Below are 17200 nucleotides of genomic sequence, written 5' to 3' on the forward strand. Positions count from 1 at the left end.
GGGACGGCATTGTGGATTATTAGTCTTTAAAAATATGAAAATCGAAATAGCGTTGCCTAAAATTTTGTCACATCTCATTATTCCACGGTAGAAGCGTCGGTGTGGATGTATGCTTTGTCCTTTTTCGGCGGAATTATGCCTTTACCGAGTAGCAGGAGGCCCATTGTTTCATATCTGGTGCTGCTGTTGTTGGATTGTTACTGGGAAGCGGCGTCTGGGCAGCTCTCCTACTCTGTCTCAGAGGAGGTAAATCCGGGAACTAATGTCGGAAATATCGCCAAGGATCTAAACCTCAACGTGCAGGATTTGGAGTCCCGTTCGTTTCAGATTGTTACAGGATCTAAGAGGAAATACTTCGAGGTAAATCTAAAGACCGGATTTCTCTATGTCAGTGAAAGAATAGACCGAGAGGAGCTCTGTGCAGACGAGTCTAAATGCACTGTAAGCGTTGAGGCTGTGATAAACAACCCATTAAAGCTTTACCGAGTAGAGGTGGAAATTAGAGATGTGAATGACCATTCTCCGTCTTTTAACACAAAATCACAAATACTAGATATAGCAGAGAGTACTTTACCTGGATTTAGATTCGCGCTTTCAGAGGCAAACGATGCAGATGTGGGTAAAAATGCTGTTACCGCGTATAAGCTCAGTCCAAATGAGTATTTCAGTCTTGCGACACACAAAAGAGGAGAGAGTATATCTCCGGAGTTAGTGCTGCAGAAAGCCCTAGACCGGGAGAAAAAGCCAAATCTACGGCTGCTATTAACTGCGGTAGATGGGGGATCTCCACCAAACTCAGGCACATCAGAAATTGAAATAAACATAATAGATAATAATGATAACGCACCAATGTTCAGCAGCACTCTATACAAAGTTCAAACGTTTGAAAATATCCCGATTGGTACAGCGGTCTTCACTTTAAATGCGACCGACGCTGATGAAGGCACGAACAGTGAAATAGTATATTCTCTGCGTAATAAGGATCAGGACCATATTCTGGATGTTTTCGAAATTGACCCTGACTCGGGGATCATTTCGGTGAAAGGCAAAATCGATTATGAGGAAAGAAAAGCTTTTGAGATCCGGGCAGAGGCTCGGGACAAAGGCCAGCCTCCCATGTCCGCTCACTGTAAAGTGCTGGTGGAAGTAATAGACGTAAATGACAACGCTCCTGAGATCACTGTGACGTCACTGCTCAACACAGTGAACGAGGACGCTGCTGTAGGTACAGCTATCGCACTTGTTTCAGTTCTGGACAGAGACAGTGGCAAAAACGGAGAAGTAAAATGTGAGATCTTAAACACGGTTCCGTTCAAATTGGAGACAAATTACAAAAACTATTTTTCTTTAGTGGTTGACGGGCATCTAGACAGAGAGTTAACTAGCCATTACAATGTCACAATTTCAGCTACAGATGAAGGGAGTCCCCCACTTTCTAATACCAGTGTCATTGCTGTTTACGTTTCTGATGTTAATGACAATGCGCCATATTTCCCAGAACCTGTCATAAGCGTTTATGTGAAAGAAAACAGCAAAGTAGGCACAGTTATTAGCACAGTGACTGCAATTGATGCTGACATCAGCAACAACGGTCAGGTGAGCTACTCATTTTTAGACAGTAACAGTAAATCTCTGCCCCTTCCCACGTTCATAAACATCAACCCAGAAACTGGAGATATAGTCAGTCTGCAGTCTTTTAACTACGAGGAGTTAAAAACGTTTCAGTTTAAAGTTCAGGCCACAGACTCTGGTCTTCCTCCGCTCAGCAGCAACGTGACTGTCAACGTTTTTATCCTGGATGAGAATGACAACAGTCCCACCATTCTCGCTCCCTATTCTGAGCACGGCTCCGTTAACAGTGAGACCATCCCCTATTCTGCTGAAGCGGGATACTTTGTGGCAAAGATCAGGGCTGTAGATGCAGACTCTGGATACAATGCGCTGCTCTCTTATCACCTCTCTGAGCACAAAGGAAACAACCTCTTCCGCATCGGAACCAGCACCGGGGAGATCAGGACTAAGAGGAGAATGAGTGACAATGACCTGAAGACTCACCCCTTGCTGGTCTCGGTCTCTGATAACGGAGAACCCTCCCTGTCAGCTACTGTGTCTATTGAAGTGGTGGTGGTTGAGAGCACAGCTGACATCCAGACTCAGTTCAGACATGTGCCCGTAAAGGAGGAGAGCTTCTCTGATTTAAACCTCTATCTGCTGATCGCCATCGTGTCGGTGTCAGTCATCTTCCTGCTCAGCCTCATCACTTTAATAGCTGTCAAATGCCACAGGACAGACAGCACCTTCAGCAGGTACAGCGCCCCAATGATCACCACCCACCCTGACGGGAGCTGGTCTTACTCTAAAGCTACTCAGCAGTATGACGTCTGTTTCAGCTCAGACACGCTCAAGAGTGACGTAGTGGTTTTCCCAGCACCGTTTCCGCCTGTAGATGCGGAGCTGATCAGTATAAACGGAGGAGACACGTTTACAAGAACTCAGACTTTACCTAACAAAGAAAAGGTAAGCTGTGCCCAGTTTCATTAATCTAAATGCGTGAATCATTTTTTGCTCTAAGTCTTTCAGACATTTGAATTCATGGCAAATTCTTTTTCATCTAATCTACATATAATTATTATGACGTGCAGCTATACTGACATATTGTTGTGAATTTGAAAGGGGTGGTAACTCAGACACTTTCTTGTAGTCTATCTCTCCCTGGTCGATTCCTGTTTATCACATAAAACAGATTCTCAAACGTTTGATAGCGTTTTTACTAGGTAGTTGGCAGGTGAATTGATGAGTGTCAGCAGCGTTAATGATGATTTCTGTGGTTTAAGAACAATTTTAGTACAACAAAGATTAAATAATTTCACTGAATTTTATGCCATCTTATAAAAATTACTCTACAGTCACTTGAGCAATGGCATGAAACGCATTTAAACTGTGTTGGACCGCTGTCCGTGGTGCTGAAAATGTCTTTCCTCTGTTCTTTGTACTGAGATTCTGGTGCTGTCCGTGGTGCTGATACTCTGCAGGTTATATTTCGTGTCATGTTGTTCAGTAACCTTATACAGACAAAGGCACTGTAAAATCACTAAATAGATATTCTGTTGATGAAGGACAGGGCTAATTTGTTAAAATGTATGTTTCACAGACAAAGATGGTTCTATGAGCAGTATTTCAAAACCAATTCATTAATTATAGAGGTTTATTCAGCATAGATTTTTCTCTACTGTACTTGATTATAAATATGTTTGGGCCATCTTTCTGTACAAAAACGAGTCACGAGATGTCGCTAGAGACCATGCAAAAATCTTGTGCTCAGTGTTCAGAAACTCCTCCTCTGTTCATGACAAAACACCAAAACGTCATCATCTGGCAGTGCTTTGTGAAGACAGCGTACAGACGAGTGAAGCCATAAAGAGAGAGGACCATAAGCCGGAATGGATACATAAAAAAAGATTTTTTTTATATATGTTATTTGTCGTTGATAGGCCAAAAGGCGAAAACCAGGATTATTCGCTTTTGTTTTAACAGCGATGGCTGCTCGGGAACGATGGGATAATATCGGGGGTCTGCTTGTCACTCTGCTTTGTCTCTGCGACTGGTCCGTGGCTCAGATATCCTACACGATCTCAGAGGAGGTGGACAAAGGGACAGCCGTGGGAAATCTCGCTAAGGATTTAAATCTGAACGTGCAGCGACTCGAGTCCACGGGACTTCAGATTACCTCTGGGTATAACAAACGCTATTTTGACATCAATCATGAAACTGGAGTACTTTCCGTTAGCGAGAGGATAGATCGGGAGGAGCTTTGTCCTAATACGGTAAAGTGCTCTTTAAATATAGAGGCCATATTGAGTAACCCTCGCAGCCTCCATCGAATTGAAGTTGTGGTTAATGATATCAATGACAATGCGCCGTCTTTTCTGGAAGAAATAACTACAATAGATATGTATGAGTCTTCATATACCGGGGAAAGGTACCCACTGCCGATAGCTCACGACGCAGACGTAGGCGCTAACTCGGTGAAGACTTACAAATTAAACCCGAATGAGTATTTCTCTTTAGATATTCAGAACACTGGTGACCAGAGTGTGTCTGCAGAGTTAGTGCTGCAGAAAGCATTAGATCGAGAAAAACAGGATGTTATTGAACTCACGCTGACCGCGATAGATGGTGGAAAACCTCCCAAAACTGGTACTTTACAGATAAAAGTTAACGTACTGGATGTAAATGATAACTCACCAGTGTTCAGTAAACCTCTCTACAAGGTCCAGGTGGTTGAAAATGCAAATATAGGCACAACGTTATTAACACTAACGGCTACTGATTTAGACGAAGGTGTTAATGGTGAACTCGTATACTCGTTCACAGAGAGGGGACGTTTAAACCCTGATGATAAATTTGCCCTGAATGATAACACTGGAGAAATAACTGTAAAAGGCAAAATTGATTACGAGGAAAATCAAGCATATGAGATTCGGGTTCAAGCACGAGACAAAGGCACTCCCCCTCGCAATGCACACTGCAAGGTTTTAGTCGAAGTTATTGATGTCAATGACAACGCTCCAGAAATCTCAGTGTCATCACTGATGAGTCCGGTCAAAGAAGACGCTGAAATAGGCACAGCTGTCGCTATGGTGACTGTCACTGATAAAGACGGAGGCAAAAATGGCCAAACAAACTGTATGTTAACAGGTTCTGTGCCATTTAAATTAAAATCTAACTATAAGAATTACTATTCCTTATTGGTTGACGGGCCACTTGACAGAGAAACTGTTTCCCAATATAATGTATCAATTACGGCCACAGATGAAGGAACTCCCCCTCTGTCGAGCACAAACATCATTACTATTCAAGTTTCTGATGTAAACGACAACCCTCCTAGATTCCTGGACCCTCAGATTAATATTTATGTTAAAGAAAATAGCCCGATTGGAACTACTATTCATTCACTAACGACGTTAGATTCAGACTTAAATGAAAACGCAAAATCATCGTATCACTTAATCAATAGTTCTCCTAAGACCACACAGATATCCTCAATGGTGAACATCAACTCAGAGACTGGAGATATAGTCAGTCTGCAGGCCTTTAACTATGAGGAGCTGAAAACGTTTCAGTTTAAAGTTCAGGCCACAGACTCTGGTCTTCCTCCGCTCAGCAGCAACGTGACTGTCAACGTGTTTATCCTGGATGAGAATGACAACAATCCCACCATTCTCGCTCCCTATTCTGAGCATGGCTCCGTTAACAGTGAGACCATCCCCTATTCTGCTGAAGCGGGATACTTTGTGGCAAAGATCAGGGCTGTAGATGCAGACTCTGGATACAATGCGCTGCTTTCTTATCACCTCTCTGAGCACAAAGGTAACAACCTTTTCCGCATCGGAACCAGCACCGGGGAGATCAGGACTAAGAGGAGAATGAGTGACAATGACCTGAAGACTCACCCCTTGCTGGTCTCGGTCTCTGATAACGGAGAACCCTCCCTGTCAGCTACTGTGTCTATTGAAGTGGTGGTGGTCGAGAGCACAGCTGACATCCAGACTCAGTTCAGACATGTGCCCATAAAGGAGGAGAGCTTCTCTGATTTAAACCTCTATCTGCTGATCGCCATCGTGTCGGTGTCAGTCATCTTCCTGCTCAGCCTCATCACTTTAATAGCTGTCAAATGCCACAGGACAGACAGCACCTTCAGCAGGTACAGCGCCCCAATGATCACCACCCACCCTGACGGGAGCTGGTCTTACTCTAAAGCTACTCAGCAGTATGACGTCTGTTTCAGCTCAGACACGCTCAAGAGTGACATGGTGGTTTTCCCCGCCCCGTTTCCGCCTGTAGATGCGGAGCTGATCAGTATAAACGGAGGAGACACGTTTACAAGAACACAGACTTTACCTAATAAAGAAAAGGTAAGAGGCATAAATAATTAACATTATCAATCGATGCATATTTTGTCTTTAATTCAAAGCTTTAACTGCTTTTAAGCCGAAAAGTACACTGCAATTATCCCTAAAAGTTCTTAATAGACGATTTAAGACATAATAGAAGGTGATGCAAGTGTGATCTTCCTGCGGCCCTCGGTCTTCAGCACATGTTTCAGTTCCTGTTCTTATGGTGAACTCGAATTATACTTGTTTTTTTTTTAATCAAAAATTATTGTTTATTTATATAAAGCTGTAAAAAATTATACGGGTACAGATGTTTGGCATTAGTAGAGAGCCACAACAAATACAATAAGCAATGGAGGAAATTAAGAGTTTATAAACCATAATTCTTTAATTCATTGCATATATGTACATTAATGCACACATTCATTGAGCGAAGCGTATATATATATATATATATATATATATATATATATATATATATATATATATATATATATATATATACACACACACACACACACACACACACAGTTTTCTGATTTATACTTTTTTTAATGCCAACTAACATGAAAATAACGTTTCACGGAATCCGATTTATGGTCAGTAAGTCATCATAAGAAAATGGTTAGTAAAGAATCCACAATGGTCTGTGAAAGGAACAGAAGATGTCGCTGGAGACCGCACATTAAATGGTGTTCACTGATGACCTAAAACTCCTCCTCCACTGTCGGTGAAATAAGAAACAGGGGCTGGGTTAGCAAACCACTTAGTCTTCGTTGAAAGATGGTTCCTAAATGACGAGAGCTTGGTTGTCTTTTGGATATTTTGAGCGATTTTGTTGACGAATGAAGGATTTATTTTTTTGCCTGAATTCTTTATTCAAACAAAAGGATGTGTCGTCAACCGTATAGACAGGCTGAATGGATGTTGTACGCCATTATTCTTTGTTTATCTGACTGGACTGCAGCTCAGATTTCCTACTCCGTTTCCGAGGAGGTGGACAAAGGCACAGTGGTAGGGAATCTCGCGAAGGATTTAAACATTCATGCACAGCAACTGGAGGAACGGGGATTTAGGATTGTATCGGGATACAGTAAGAAATATTTCGAGGCTAATCTACGAACGGGAGCTTTGTTTGTTCATGAAAGGATAGACCGCGAAGAGCTTTGTCCCAATTTACCGAAGTGTTCCTTAAATATTGAGGGGCTACTGAACGACCCTATGAATATTTATCGCATTGAGGTCAGCATCCTTGACATCAATGACAATGCACCATCATTTCTCGAGCAAATCCATGTATTTAATATCTCCGAGTCTTCCTCAGCGGGGGAAAGGTATCCGCTCCCAGTAGCTCACGATGCAGACACAGGCATTAATTCTGTGAAAACCTACAAGTTAAGTCCAAACGAGCATTTCTCCATAGATGTGAGTAGCGGAGGAGACAGTATGTCTGCTGAGTTAGTGCTGCACAAAGCTTTGGACCGAGAGAAACAACCCATAATTAAACTAACATTAACTGCTGTAGACGGAGGGAAACCTGCGAGATCAGGCACTATGCAGATTCACGTGAATGTCATAGATGTTAACGATAACACGCCTTCGTTTAGCAAAACGCTTTATAAAGTGAGTGTCAGCGAAAATGTGCCCACGGGTACAACAATACTCAAACTCAATGCAACCGATTTAGACGAAGGTCCACATTCAGACATCATATATTCTTTAATGAAAAGAGGAAATGTAAACTCTCCTGAAAAATTTATTATCGTGCCCGAAAGCGGTGAAGTCATCCTTAGAGCAAATCTGGACTATGAGGAAGTCAGTGCATATGAGTTAAGAGTACGAGCAACAGACCAAGGCGCTTCCCCTCGCAGTGGTTATTCTAAAGTGCTGGTAGACGTTCTCGATGTCAATGACAATGCACCAGAAATCTCTGTAACTTCCCTAATGAGTCCCGTAAAGGAAAGTGCTGAATTTGGAACAGTCGTTGCTCTGGTTACGGTGACCGATAAAGACGGAGGGCAGAATGGCCTCACAACATGTAAAGTTAAAAATTCAGTCCCGTTTAAATTAACGTCAAATTACAAAAACTATTACTCACTGATCGTCGATGGTCTTCTTGACAGAGAGACTGTACCACTGTACAATGTAACCATTACTGCTAACGATGAAGGCAGTCCACCTCTGTCTAGCACTGCTGTAATCACTGTGCACATTTCTGATATTAATGATAACGCACCTAAATTCCCAGAAGCCAATGTTAATATTTACGTGAAAGAGAATAGTAAAGTTGGAGATATTATCGCAAGAACAACTGCACAGGATGCAGATGAAAATGAAAATGCTAAACTGAGTTATACATTAATGGATAATGATCCAAAAGGATTCCCGATTTCATCAGTAGTAAACATTAATTCAGAGACTGGAGATATAGTCAGTCTGCAGTCTTTTAACTACGAGGAGCTGAAAACGTTTCAGTTTAAAGTTCAGGCCACAGACTCTGGTCTTCCTCCGCTCAGCAGCAACGTGACTGTCAACGTGTTTATCCTGGATGAGAATGACAACAGTCCCACCATTCTCGCTCCCTATTCTGAGCACGGCTCCGTTAACAGTGAGACCATCCCCTATTCTGCTGAAGCGGGATACTTTGTGGCAAAGATCAGGGCTGTAGACGCAGACTCTGGATACAATGCGCTGCTCTCTTATCACCTCTCTGAGCACAAAGGAAACAACCTCTTCCGCATCGGAACCAGCACCGGGGAGATCAGGACTAAGAGGAGAATGAGTGACAATGACCTGAAGACTCACCCCTTGCTGGTCTCGGTCTCTGATAACGGAGAACCCTCCCTGTCAGCTACTGTGTCTATTGAAGTGGTGGTGGTTGAGAGCACAGCTGAGATTCAGACTCAGTTCAGACATGTGCCCATAAAGGAGGAGAGCTTCTCTGATTTAAACCTCTATCTGCTGATCGCCATCGTGTCTGTGTCAGTCATTTTCCTGCTCAGCCTCATCACTTTAATAGCTGTCAAATGCCACAGGACAGACAGCACCTTCAGCAGGTACAGCGCCCCAATGATCACCACCCACCCTGACGGGAGCTGGTCTTACTCTAAAGCTACTCAGCAGTATGACGTCTGTTTCAGCTCAGACACGCTTAAGAGTGACATGGTGGTTTTCCCCGCCCCGTTTCCGCCTGTAGATGCGGAGCTGATCAGTATAAACGGAGGAGACACGTTTACCAGAACTCAGACTTTACCTAACAAAGAGAAGGTATGTGATCTTTAGTTTTCAACACAGCGTTTTTACTTTACAATTGCAATGACTTACGTATTTTGCTGTAAGAACTGTGTGTAATTCATACACAAGTCAACCGGAGCAAATGAAAATCAACAAAGCAATCAAAGTACTTTTCACGTGAGCACATTGTAGTTTATGATCTAACTAATAAAACGCGTCAGTTATGGAGTTCAGCCAGTGCTCTAACACAAGACATCACATCCTTTTTAAAGGTGCAGAGATGGCAGTCATTCAAAGTAGGATCATATTATAGTTTATGATCTAAATCGCACACCAGTTCAGTGGATCCCTGAGGGTACAGCCCTCTCCATGGTGCTGAAGCAAGTCACTGCAACGTTTGGATTATGTGAGCTCTCTGAAAGTTTCCATTGCTAAACTACCTATATTTCTTAGTGAAATCCTTTAAAAGTATTTTTTAGGGGATGAGGTGACAAAGCAATTTATTGATTTATTCTTTTATGTAAGAATTACGCTTTGCCTGACATTCTATAGAACAAGAAACTTTTTCTCTGGATACATTGCATCACTAGGACTTTATTTCAGCATGAAATGGCTACTTTTACTTTCAGATTAAAATTTGAAAATGTCCATGATTAAATATTTATTAAAAATGGAATATAGGACTAAGAAATAACATAATAATATATATTTTTTAACATCGAATCCAATGTATGTACAATTTATATATTGACTAACTTTCACTTACCACATGATGTCGCTGGAGACCGTAGATATAATTATTGGAGTACGTGTAAAACTCCTCCCTGCACGGGAAACCTAAAACCGTCACTGGCCATCAGTTTAGAGAGAGACTGGCATTGTACTGTGTTGAGAAGGACTGCCTCTGCTGTCTCTTTATATTCGTTTTTACGACGGATATGTACACAAACTGGAAATAAATTATTAGCGGGGATTCAGTGTTCGTTGCGTAACGATGGGAAACGAGGAATACGCCTGGATTCATATTATTGCTCTGCTTTGTCTTTGTGACTGGTCTGCTTCGCAATTATCTTACTCCATTTCCGAGGAGGTGAACAAAGGCACCGTAGTGGGGAACATCGCGAAGGATTTGAATCTGAATGTACAGGATCTAGAAACCAGGGATCTACGTATTGTTTCCAGTTACAGCAAGAAATATTTTGACGTGAATTTACGGACCGGAAATCTGTTTGTTGACGACAGAATAGACAGAGAAGAGCTTTGTCCGAACACGGTACAGTGCTTACTAAGAATACAGGCCGTTGTAAGCAGTCCAATGACTGCACACCGCATTGAGATCAATGTCTTAGATATAAATGATAACTCGCCAGAATTTGTTGAACACTCCTATTGGTTAAATATCTCTGAATCGCTATCAGCAGGAGAGCGATATCTTCTTCCAATAGCAGTCGATGCAGATACAGGGAGCAACACAGTAAAGAGCTACAAGCTGAGTCAGAATGAGTATTTCTCGCTTGATGTGCAGAGCGGTGGAGAGCACGGTGTGTCTGCTGAGTTGGTGCTGCAGAAAGCTTTAGATCGAGAGAAACAGTCGCTAATTAAGCTCATTCTCACGGCTGTAGATGGAGGCAAAACGCCTCGATCGGGAACACTTCAAATTAATGTAAATGTAATAGATGCCAATGATAACATACCAACTTTTAGCAAATCACTTTACAAAGTGCGTGTAAAAGAAAACGCAAATCCTGGAACACTGGTAATTAAATTAAATGCGACAGACTCAGACGAGGGCATGAACAGTAAGATCCTGTATTCCCTGATCAGACGGGGAAATACTGATCCATCACATATTTTTGATCTAAATTCAGAAACTGGAGAAATTACTGTGAAGGGAACGTTAGATTATGAAGAGACGCCTGCTTATGAGGTCAGAGTTCAAGCCATGGATCAAGGCACCTCTCCTCGTAGTACGCACGCTAAACTACTGATAGAGATTATTGATGTGAATGACAATGCCCCAGAAATATCAGTGACGTCACTGATGACGCCTGTCAAAGAAGACGCAGAACTGGGGACAATAGTTGCTTTAGTTACAGTGAGTGATAAAGACGGAGGAAACAATGGAGCAGCTAACTGTAAGGTAGAGGGGTCTGTTCCATTTAAACTTAAGTCCAACTACAAAAGTGACTATTCATTAGTAGTAGATGGACCACTGGACAGAGAAAACACCTCTCTGTACAATGTCACCATTACAGCCACAGATGAAGGAAGTCCACCTCTGTCCAGCATCAGGGTCATTACTGTTCATGTCTCTGACGTCAATGACAACGCACCTCGATTTATGGAGCCTGTGATTAATGTTTATGTCAAAGAAAACAGTCCAACAGGATCTGTTATTTCTACGATAAGTGCCGTTGATCCTGATTTGGATGGAAATGCAAAACTCACTTACACGTTGTTAGACAGTTTTCCAAAAAATATTCCAATTTCATCTGTTGTAAACATCAACTCAGAGACTGGAGATATAGTCAGTCTGCAGGCTTTTAACTATGAGGAACTGAAAACATTTCAGTTTAAAGTTCAGGCCACAGACTCCGGTCTTCCTCCACTCAGCAGCAACGTGACTGTCAACGTTTTCATCCTGGATGAGAATGACAACAGTCCCACCATTCTCGCGCCCTATTCTGAGCACGGCTCCGTTAACAGTGAGACCATCCCCTATTCTGCTGAAGCGGGATACTTTGTGGCAAAGATCAGGGCTGTAGACGCAGACTCTGGATACAATGCGCTGCTCTCTTATCACCTCTCTGAGCACAAAGGAAACAACCTCTTCCGCATCGGAACTAGCACCGGGGAGATCAGGACTAAGAGGAGAATGAGTGACAATGACCTGAAAACTCACCCCTTGGTGGTCTCGGTCTCTGATAACGGAGAACCCTCCCTGTCAGCTACTGTGTCTATTGAAGTGGTGGTGGTTGAGAGCACAGCTGACATCCAGACTCAGTTCAGACATGTGCCCATAAAGGAGGAGAGCTTCTCTGATTTAAACCTCTATCTGCTGATCGCCATCGTGTCGGTGTCAGTCATCTTCCTGCTCAGCCTCATCACTTTAATAGCTGTCAAATGCCACAGGACAGACAGCACCTTCAGCAGGTACAGCGCCCCAATGATCACCACCCACCCTGACGGGAGCTGGTCTTACTCTAAAGCTACTCAGCAGTATGACGTCTGTTTCAGCTCAGACACGCTCAAGAGTGACATGGTGGTTTTCCCCGCCCCGTTTCCGCCTGTAGATGCGGAGCTGATCAGTATAAACGGAGGAGACACATTTACAAGAACTCAGACTTTACCCAACAAAGAGAAGGTAGGCCATATGTGCTGAATGCTTGAAAAACCTAATAATGCAATTTCCTGACTTCTCATGGGTCTCAATATATACAATACTACAATACATAAAAAACATACTCATGTAGAACATTATCTTAACATCATAAATAAGGTAACAACATATTATCACTGATTCCCACCTTTTTATGCTTGTTCTGGCAACTAATACTCCTTTCTATGATTGTCTGGCTGTACATTTAAGAAACTATGTGCTGAAGATCTGTTTCCTAAACCAAAGGCAGCAATATAGTTCCTAACCCTTTAAGAATCGATGCTACATGTCATCCTAAGCGGTTTGTGCCTACATTCCAAGTGTCAACCATTTTTAGTAAACAGTTGTCTCATATTGGCAGTATCAAACTTGCTTACTGGCAGTATTTTGATAGCGCTCTCCTTGGTGCTGAACTCCCTCTTTGTGTTATTCATTTGCAAAACCCTGCTGCTTTTATTCCTGTTGAAAGCAATCCATTGGTGATTAAAATTATTTAAGCTGTTCTTTGCCCGAGTTGCAACAGTGGTTGTCGTGATGTTAAGCTTGCAATCTCAGGTTAATGCAGCTGGTATAATTCTGCTGTGACCTCCTTTGCCCCCTGAAACAACAGTGAAAATGTGCTGTCCGTGGTGCTGGATTTCATGTTGACAATATGTGGTTTCTGTATCATCCTGAGAAACACACTTGTTTCTTTAAATCATAATTTATTGAAACTATGGGATTTCTCCAGTATGGCCTTTAAATTCTGGAATTAAATTCAGAGAGTACTTTTGCTGCTGGATATGTTGCATTGTTTGTTCTTTACAAAAGCTCCATTAGTCACTTTATTATTTAGGTTTTGCATCGACTCAGTCTTGTGACACTCTAAATATGAAAAGTAGTAAACCTAATCATTCAAAGTGTTTTAAATGATCTGGCCGTGTTATACACTGGATTGTATTTGCTTTCTTATCATTCACCACGTGAGGTCGCGGGAGACCATAGACATGAATGTGTTTGCACGTCCAAAACTCCTCCTCTTGGGACGGGGAAAATAAAATCGCCATCAGACATTAGTACACCCGCGGAAGGTGCCGTGGCGAGAAGGGCTGGAGCTTCCCTACAACAATATTGCCTTGGATGGAAATATCAGTCCCGTGGATAAATAATTTCCTGCATCAACAATGTTATTTCGACGAAAACAGGAACATATCTGGATTCGCATTGCTGTGTTTCTTTGTCTTTGTGACTGTTCTGCTTCGCAGTTATCCTACTCGATTTCCGAGGAGGTGAACAAAGGCACCGTAGTGGGGAATATCGCAAAGGATTTAAACCTCAATATACAGGAATTAGAGAGCAGGGACCTGCGCATTGTTTCGAGTTACAGTAAGAAATATTTCGACGTGAATTTACGGACCGGGAACCTCTTTGTTGAAGAGAGAATAGACAGAGAAGAGCTTTGTCCGCATGTGGTAAAATGCTCGTTGAAAATACAGGCTGTTTTAAACAATCCAATGACTGCACAGCGCATAGAGGTACATGTTTTAGATATAAACGATAATTCACCCGCTTTTAATGAAAAAACGCATTCTCTTAATATTTTTGAATCATCCTTAACGGGAGAGCGATATCTTCTGCCCATAGCAGTGGATGCAGATTTAGGCAGCAACTCGGTGAAGAGCTACAAGCTGAGTCAGAATGAACATTTCTCGCTTGATGTGCAGAGCGGTGGAGAGCACGGTGTGTCTGCTGAGTTGGTGCTGCAGAAAGCTTTAGATCGAGAGAAACAGTCGCTAATTAAGCTCATTCTCACGGCTGTAGATGGAGGCAAACCGCCTCGATCGGGTTCAGTACAATTAATTGTGAATGTAATAGATGTCAATGATAACATACCCACTTTTAGCAAATCGCTTTATAAAGTTCGAGTGAGTGAAAATGAAAATCCCGGAACACTGGTAATTAAATTAAATGCGACAGACTCTGACGAGGGCATGAACAGTAAGATCCTGTATTCCCTGATCAGACGGGGTAATATTGATCCATCGCATATTTTTGATCTAAACTCAGAAACTGGAGAAATTACTGTGAAGGGAACATTAGATTATGAAGAGACGCCTGCTTATGAGGTCAGAGTTCAAGCCATGGATCAAGGCCCTGTTCCTCGCAGTGCGCATGCTAAATTATTGATAGAGATTATTGATGTGAATGACAATGCCCCAGAAATATCAGTGACGTCACTGATGACGCCTGTAAAAGAGGACGCAGAACTGGGGACAATAGTTGCTTTAGTTACAGTGAGTGATAAAGATGGAGGAAACAATGGAGCAGCTAACTGTAAGGTAGAGGGGTCTGTTCCATTTAAACTTAAGTCCAACTACAGAAATGACTATTCATTAGTAGTAGATGGACCACTGGACAGAGAAAACACCTCTCTGTACAATGTCACCATTACAGCCATAGATGAAGGAAGTCCACCTCTGTCCAGCATCAGGGTCGTTACTGTTCATGTCTCTGATGTCAATGACAACGCACCTCGATTTATGGAGCCTGTGATTAATGTTTATGTCAAAGAAAACAGTCCAACAGGATCCGTTATTTCTACGATAAGTGCCGTTGATCCTGATTTGGAAGGAAATGCAAAACTTACTTACACGTTGTTAGATAGTTTTCCAAAAAATATTCCAGTTTCATCAGTTGTAAACATCAACTCAGAGACTGGAGATATAGTCAGTCTGCAGGCTTTTAACTATGAGGAGCTGAAAACGTTTCAGTTTAAAGTTCAGGCCACAGACTCTGGTCTTCCTCCGCTCAGCAGCAACGTGACTGTCAACGTTTTCATCCTAGATGAGAATGACAACAGTCCCGCCATTCTCGCTCCCTATTCTGAGCACGGCTCCATTAACAGTGAGACCATCCCCTATTCTGCTGAAGCGGGATACTTTGTGGCAAAGATCAGGGCTGTAGACGCAGACTCTGGATACAATGCGCTGCTCTCTTATCACCTCTCTGAGCACAAAGGAAACAACCTCTTCCGCATCGGAACCAGCACCGGGGAGATCAGGACTAAGAGGAGAATGAGTGACAATGACCTGAAGACTCACCCCTTGCTGGTCTCGGTCTCTGATAACGGAGAACCCTCCCTGTCAGCTACTGTGTCTATTGAAGTGGTGGTGGTCGAGAGCACAGCTGACATCCAGACTCAGTTCAGACATGTGCCCATAAAGGAGGAGAGCTTCTCTGATTTAAACCTCTACCTGCTGATCGCCATCGTGTCGGTGTCAGTCATCTTCCTGCTCAGCCTCATCACTTTAATAGCTGTCAAATGCCACAGGACAGACAGCACCTTCAGCAGGTACAGCGCCCCAATGATCACCACCCACCCTGACGGGAGCTGGTCTTACTCTAAAGCTACTCAGCAGTATGACGTCTGTTTCAGCTCAGACACGCTCAAGAGTGACATGGTGGTTTTCCCCGCCCCGTTTCCGCCTGTAGATGCGGAGCTGATCAGTATAAACGGAGGAGACACGTTTACAAGAACTCAGACTTTACCCAACAAAGAGAAGGTAGGTTATACTTTGCAGTGAATGACTGAATAATTGATTTAAACAACTGAAAGGAATGCAGTTTCTTTCAGTGACTGCTTCACAATACCACCTTCTGTAACATCACATTTCATTCAAGCGCATGAAAATTAAATCTGTAAAAGTGACAGCAAGGCAAGAAAGTTGTACTCTCGTTTGTAAGTTGCTGATAAAACAGCAATTTATATAAATTAGCAGCCATCGTTCAGAATAAGCTTCTTAAGTAGGAACAACTTCCAGCTGAAACATGTCGTCCGTGTGTGCCAAATAACTTGCTCCTTCCTATAATTTACACATCTCTGTTGAAGCACCGTGCACCAGTAATGTATTTGAGGTCACAAATTTACATACGATTTTAACCTAGTAAACAGTGAAACAGCAAAGTTCTCCGTGCCTGTCTTTAGTTGAAGGCGAAACCCAATAAAGAAAAAAAAGTTGTACAAAAATCTACAAAAACCATCTAAATGCATTAAAATCAGAGCACTGTTTAAATTCAGACAGCGCCTTCCAGCTGCAAATCCCTCTCCTTTTAAAGATTTCAATAACATAAGTTAACTTCACAAGCAGTTCATAATTTGTATAGAGAGAGCTCTTGACATGGTTCTGGACTTTCAGTCTTTGCGGTCTGAAAACATCCTATAGGTATTTTAATATGATGTGATGAAACGTCGCTATCCTTGGTACTGAAGTAAGGAAGTCAAAATGTGGTTTATGCACAGTCTTCATGTGAAACGACCTATAATTCTTGTTTTTATCATTGGCCTTGGTTATTAACAGAATTTTCTAAGTGTTGTTTTTGTACCGTAAGAGTGAAGGCATTCATTTTTTTCCTACTTTGGCTTTTGTCCCCCACATACATCACATAATTTGAACTATTGAAATATCCATCACCTCAGGGTTGTTGCATTCCGAGTAATACGTTTAAATAGTAAACACTGGTGTTTATAAATACATAGGTGATTCATTTGTAATCACTTGTTCTCGAGTTTAGATCAACATGAAGTTGTGAGGGTGTACTGTATTTAGAATAATATTGCAAATTCTTAGCCTAAGTTTTGGCGAGCACTTATCTGCGATTCACCACATGATGTCACTGGAGACCACGGATGGTCAAGGTTAATATCTGTATCTAA

General features: G+C 42.2%; 4 protein-coding genes across 9 annotated transcripts in view; all 4 read left to right on the forward strand.

Annotated features, from left to right (window-relative positions):
• LOC121188169 (protocadherin alpha-C2-like) overlaps nt 1–17200 on the forward strand; it is a 132260-nt gene that overhangs the window by 70132 nt on the left and 44928 nt on the right. The window contains exon 1 of one of the 6 annotated variants that reach the window (XM_041047765.1): nt 13671–16049. The exons of the other annotated variants lie outside the window; for them this stretch is intronic. Coding sequence (XP_040903699.1) covers nt 13671–16049 — 2379 coding nt within the window. Of the gene's footprint in view, nt 1–13670; nt 16050–17200 lie in introns of those variants that run through there. 6 annotated transcript variants of the gene reach the window in all.
• LOC121188866 (protocadherin alpha-3-like) lies at nt 106–2541 on the forward strand. Its single transcript, XM_041048811.1, has one exon. The coding sequence runs from the start codon at nt 106–108 to the stop codon at nt 2539–2541; it is 2436 nt and encodes an 811-aa protein (XP_040904745.1).
• On the forward strand, nt 3537–5936 carry LOC121188177 (protocadherin alpha-3-like). Its single transcript, XM_041047789.1, has one exon. The coding sequence runs from the start codon at nt 3537–3539 to the stop codon at nt 5934–5936; it is 2400 nt and encodes a 799-aa protein (XP_040903723.1).
• LOC121188868 lies at nt 6815–12510 on the forward strand. Its single transcript, XM_041048815.1, has 2 exons — nt 6815–9161; nt 10096–12510. The coding sequence occupies exons 1-2, from the start codon at nt 6819–6821 to the stop codon at nt 12508–12510; spliced, it is 4758 nt and encodes a 1585-aa protein (XP_040904749.1). The 5' UTR covers nt 6815–6818.

Source organism: Toxotes jaculatrix, chromosome 10, assembly GCF_017976425.1.
Source record: "Toxotes jaculatrix isolate fToxJac2 chromosome 10, fToxJac2.pri, whole genome shotgun sequence".
Lineage (NCBI taxonomy): Eukaryota > Metazoa > Chordata > Actinopteri > Toxotidae > Toxotes > Toxotes jaculatrix.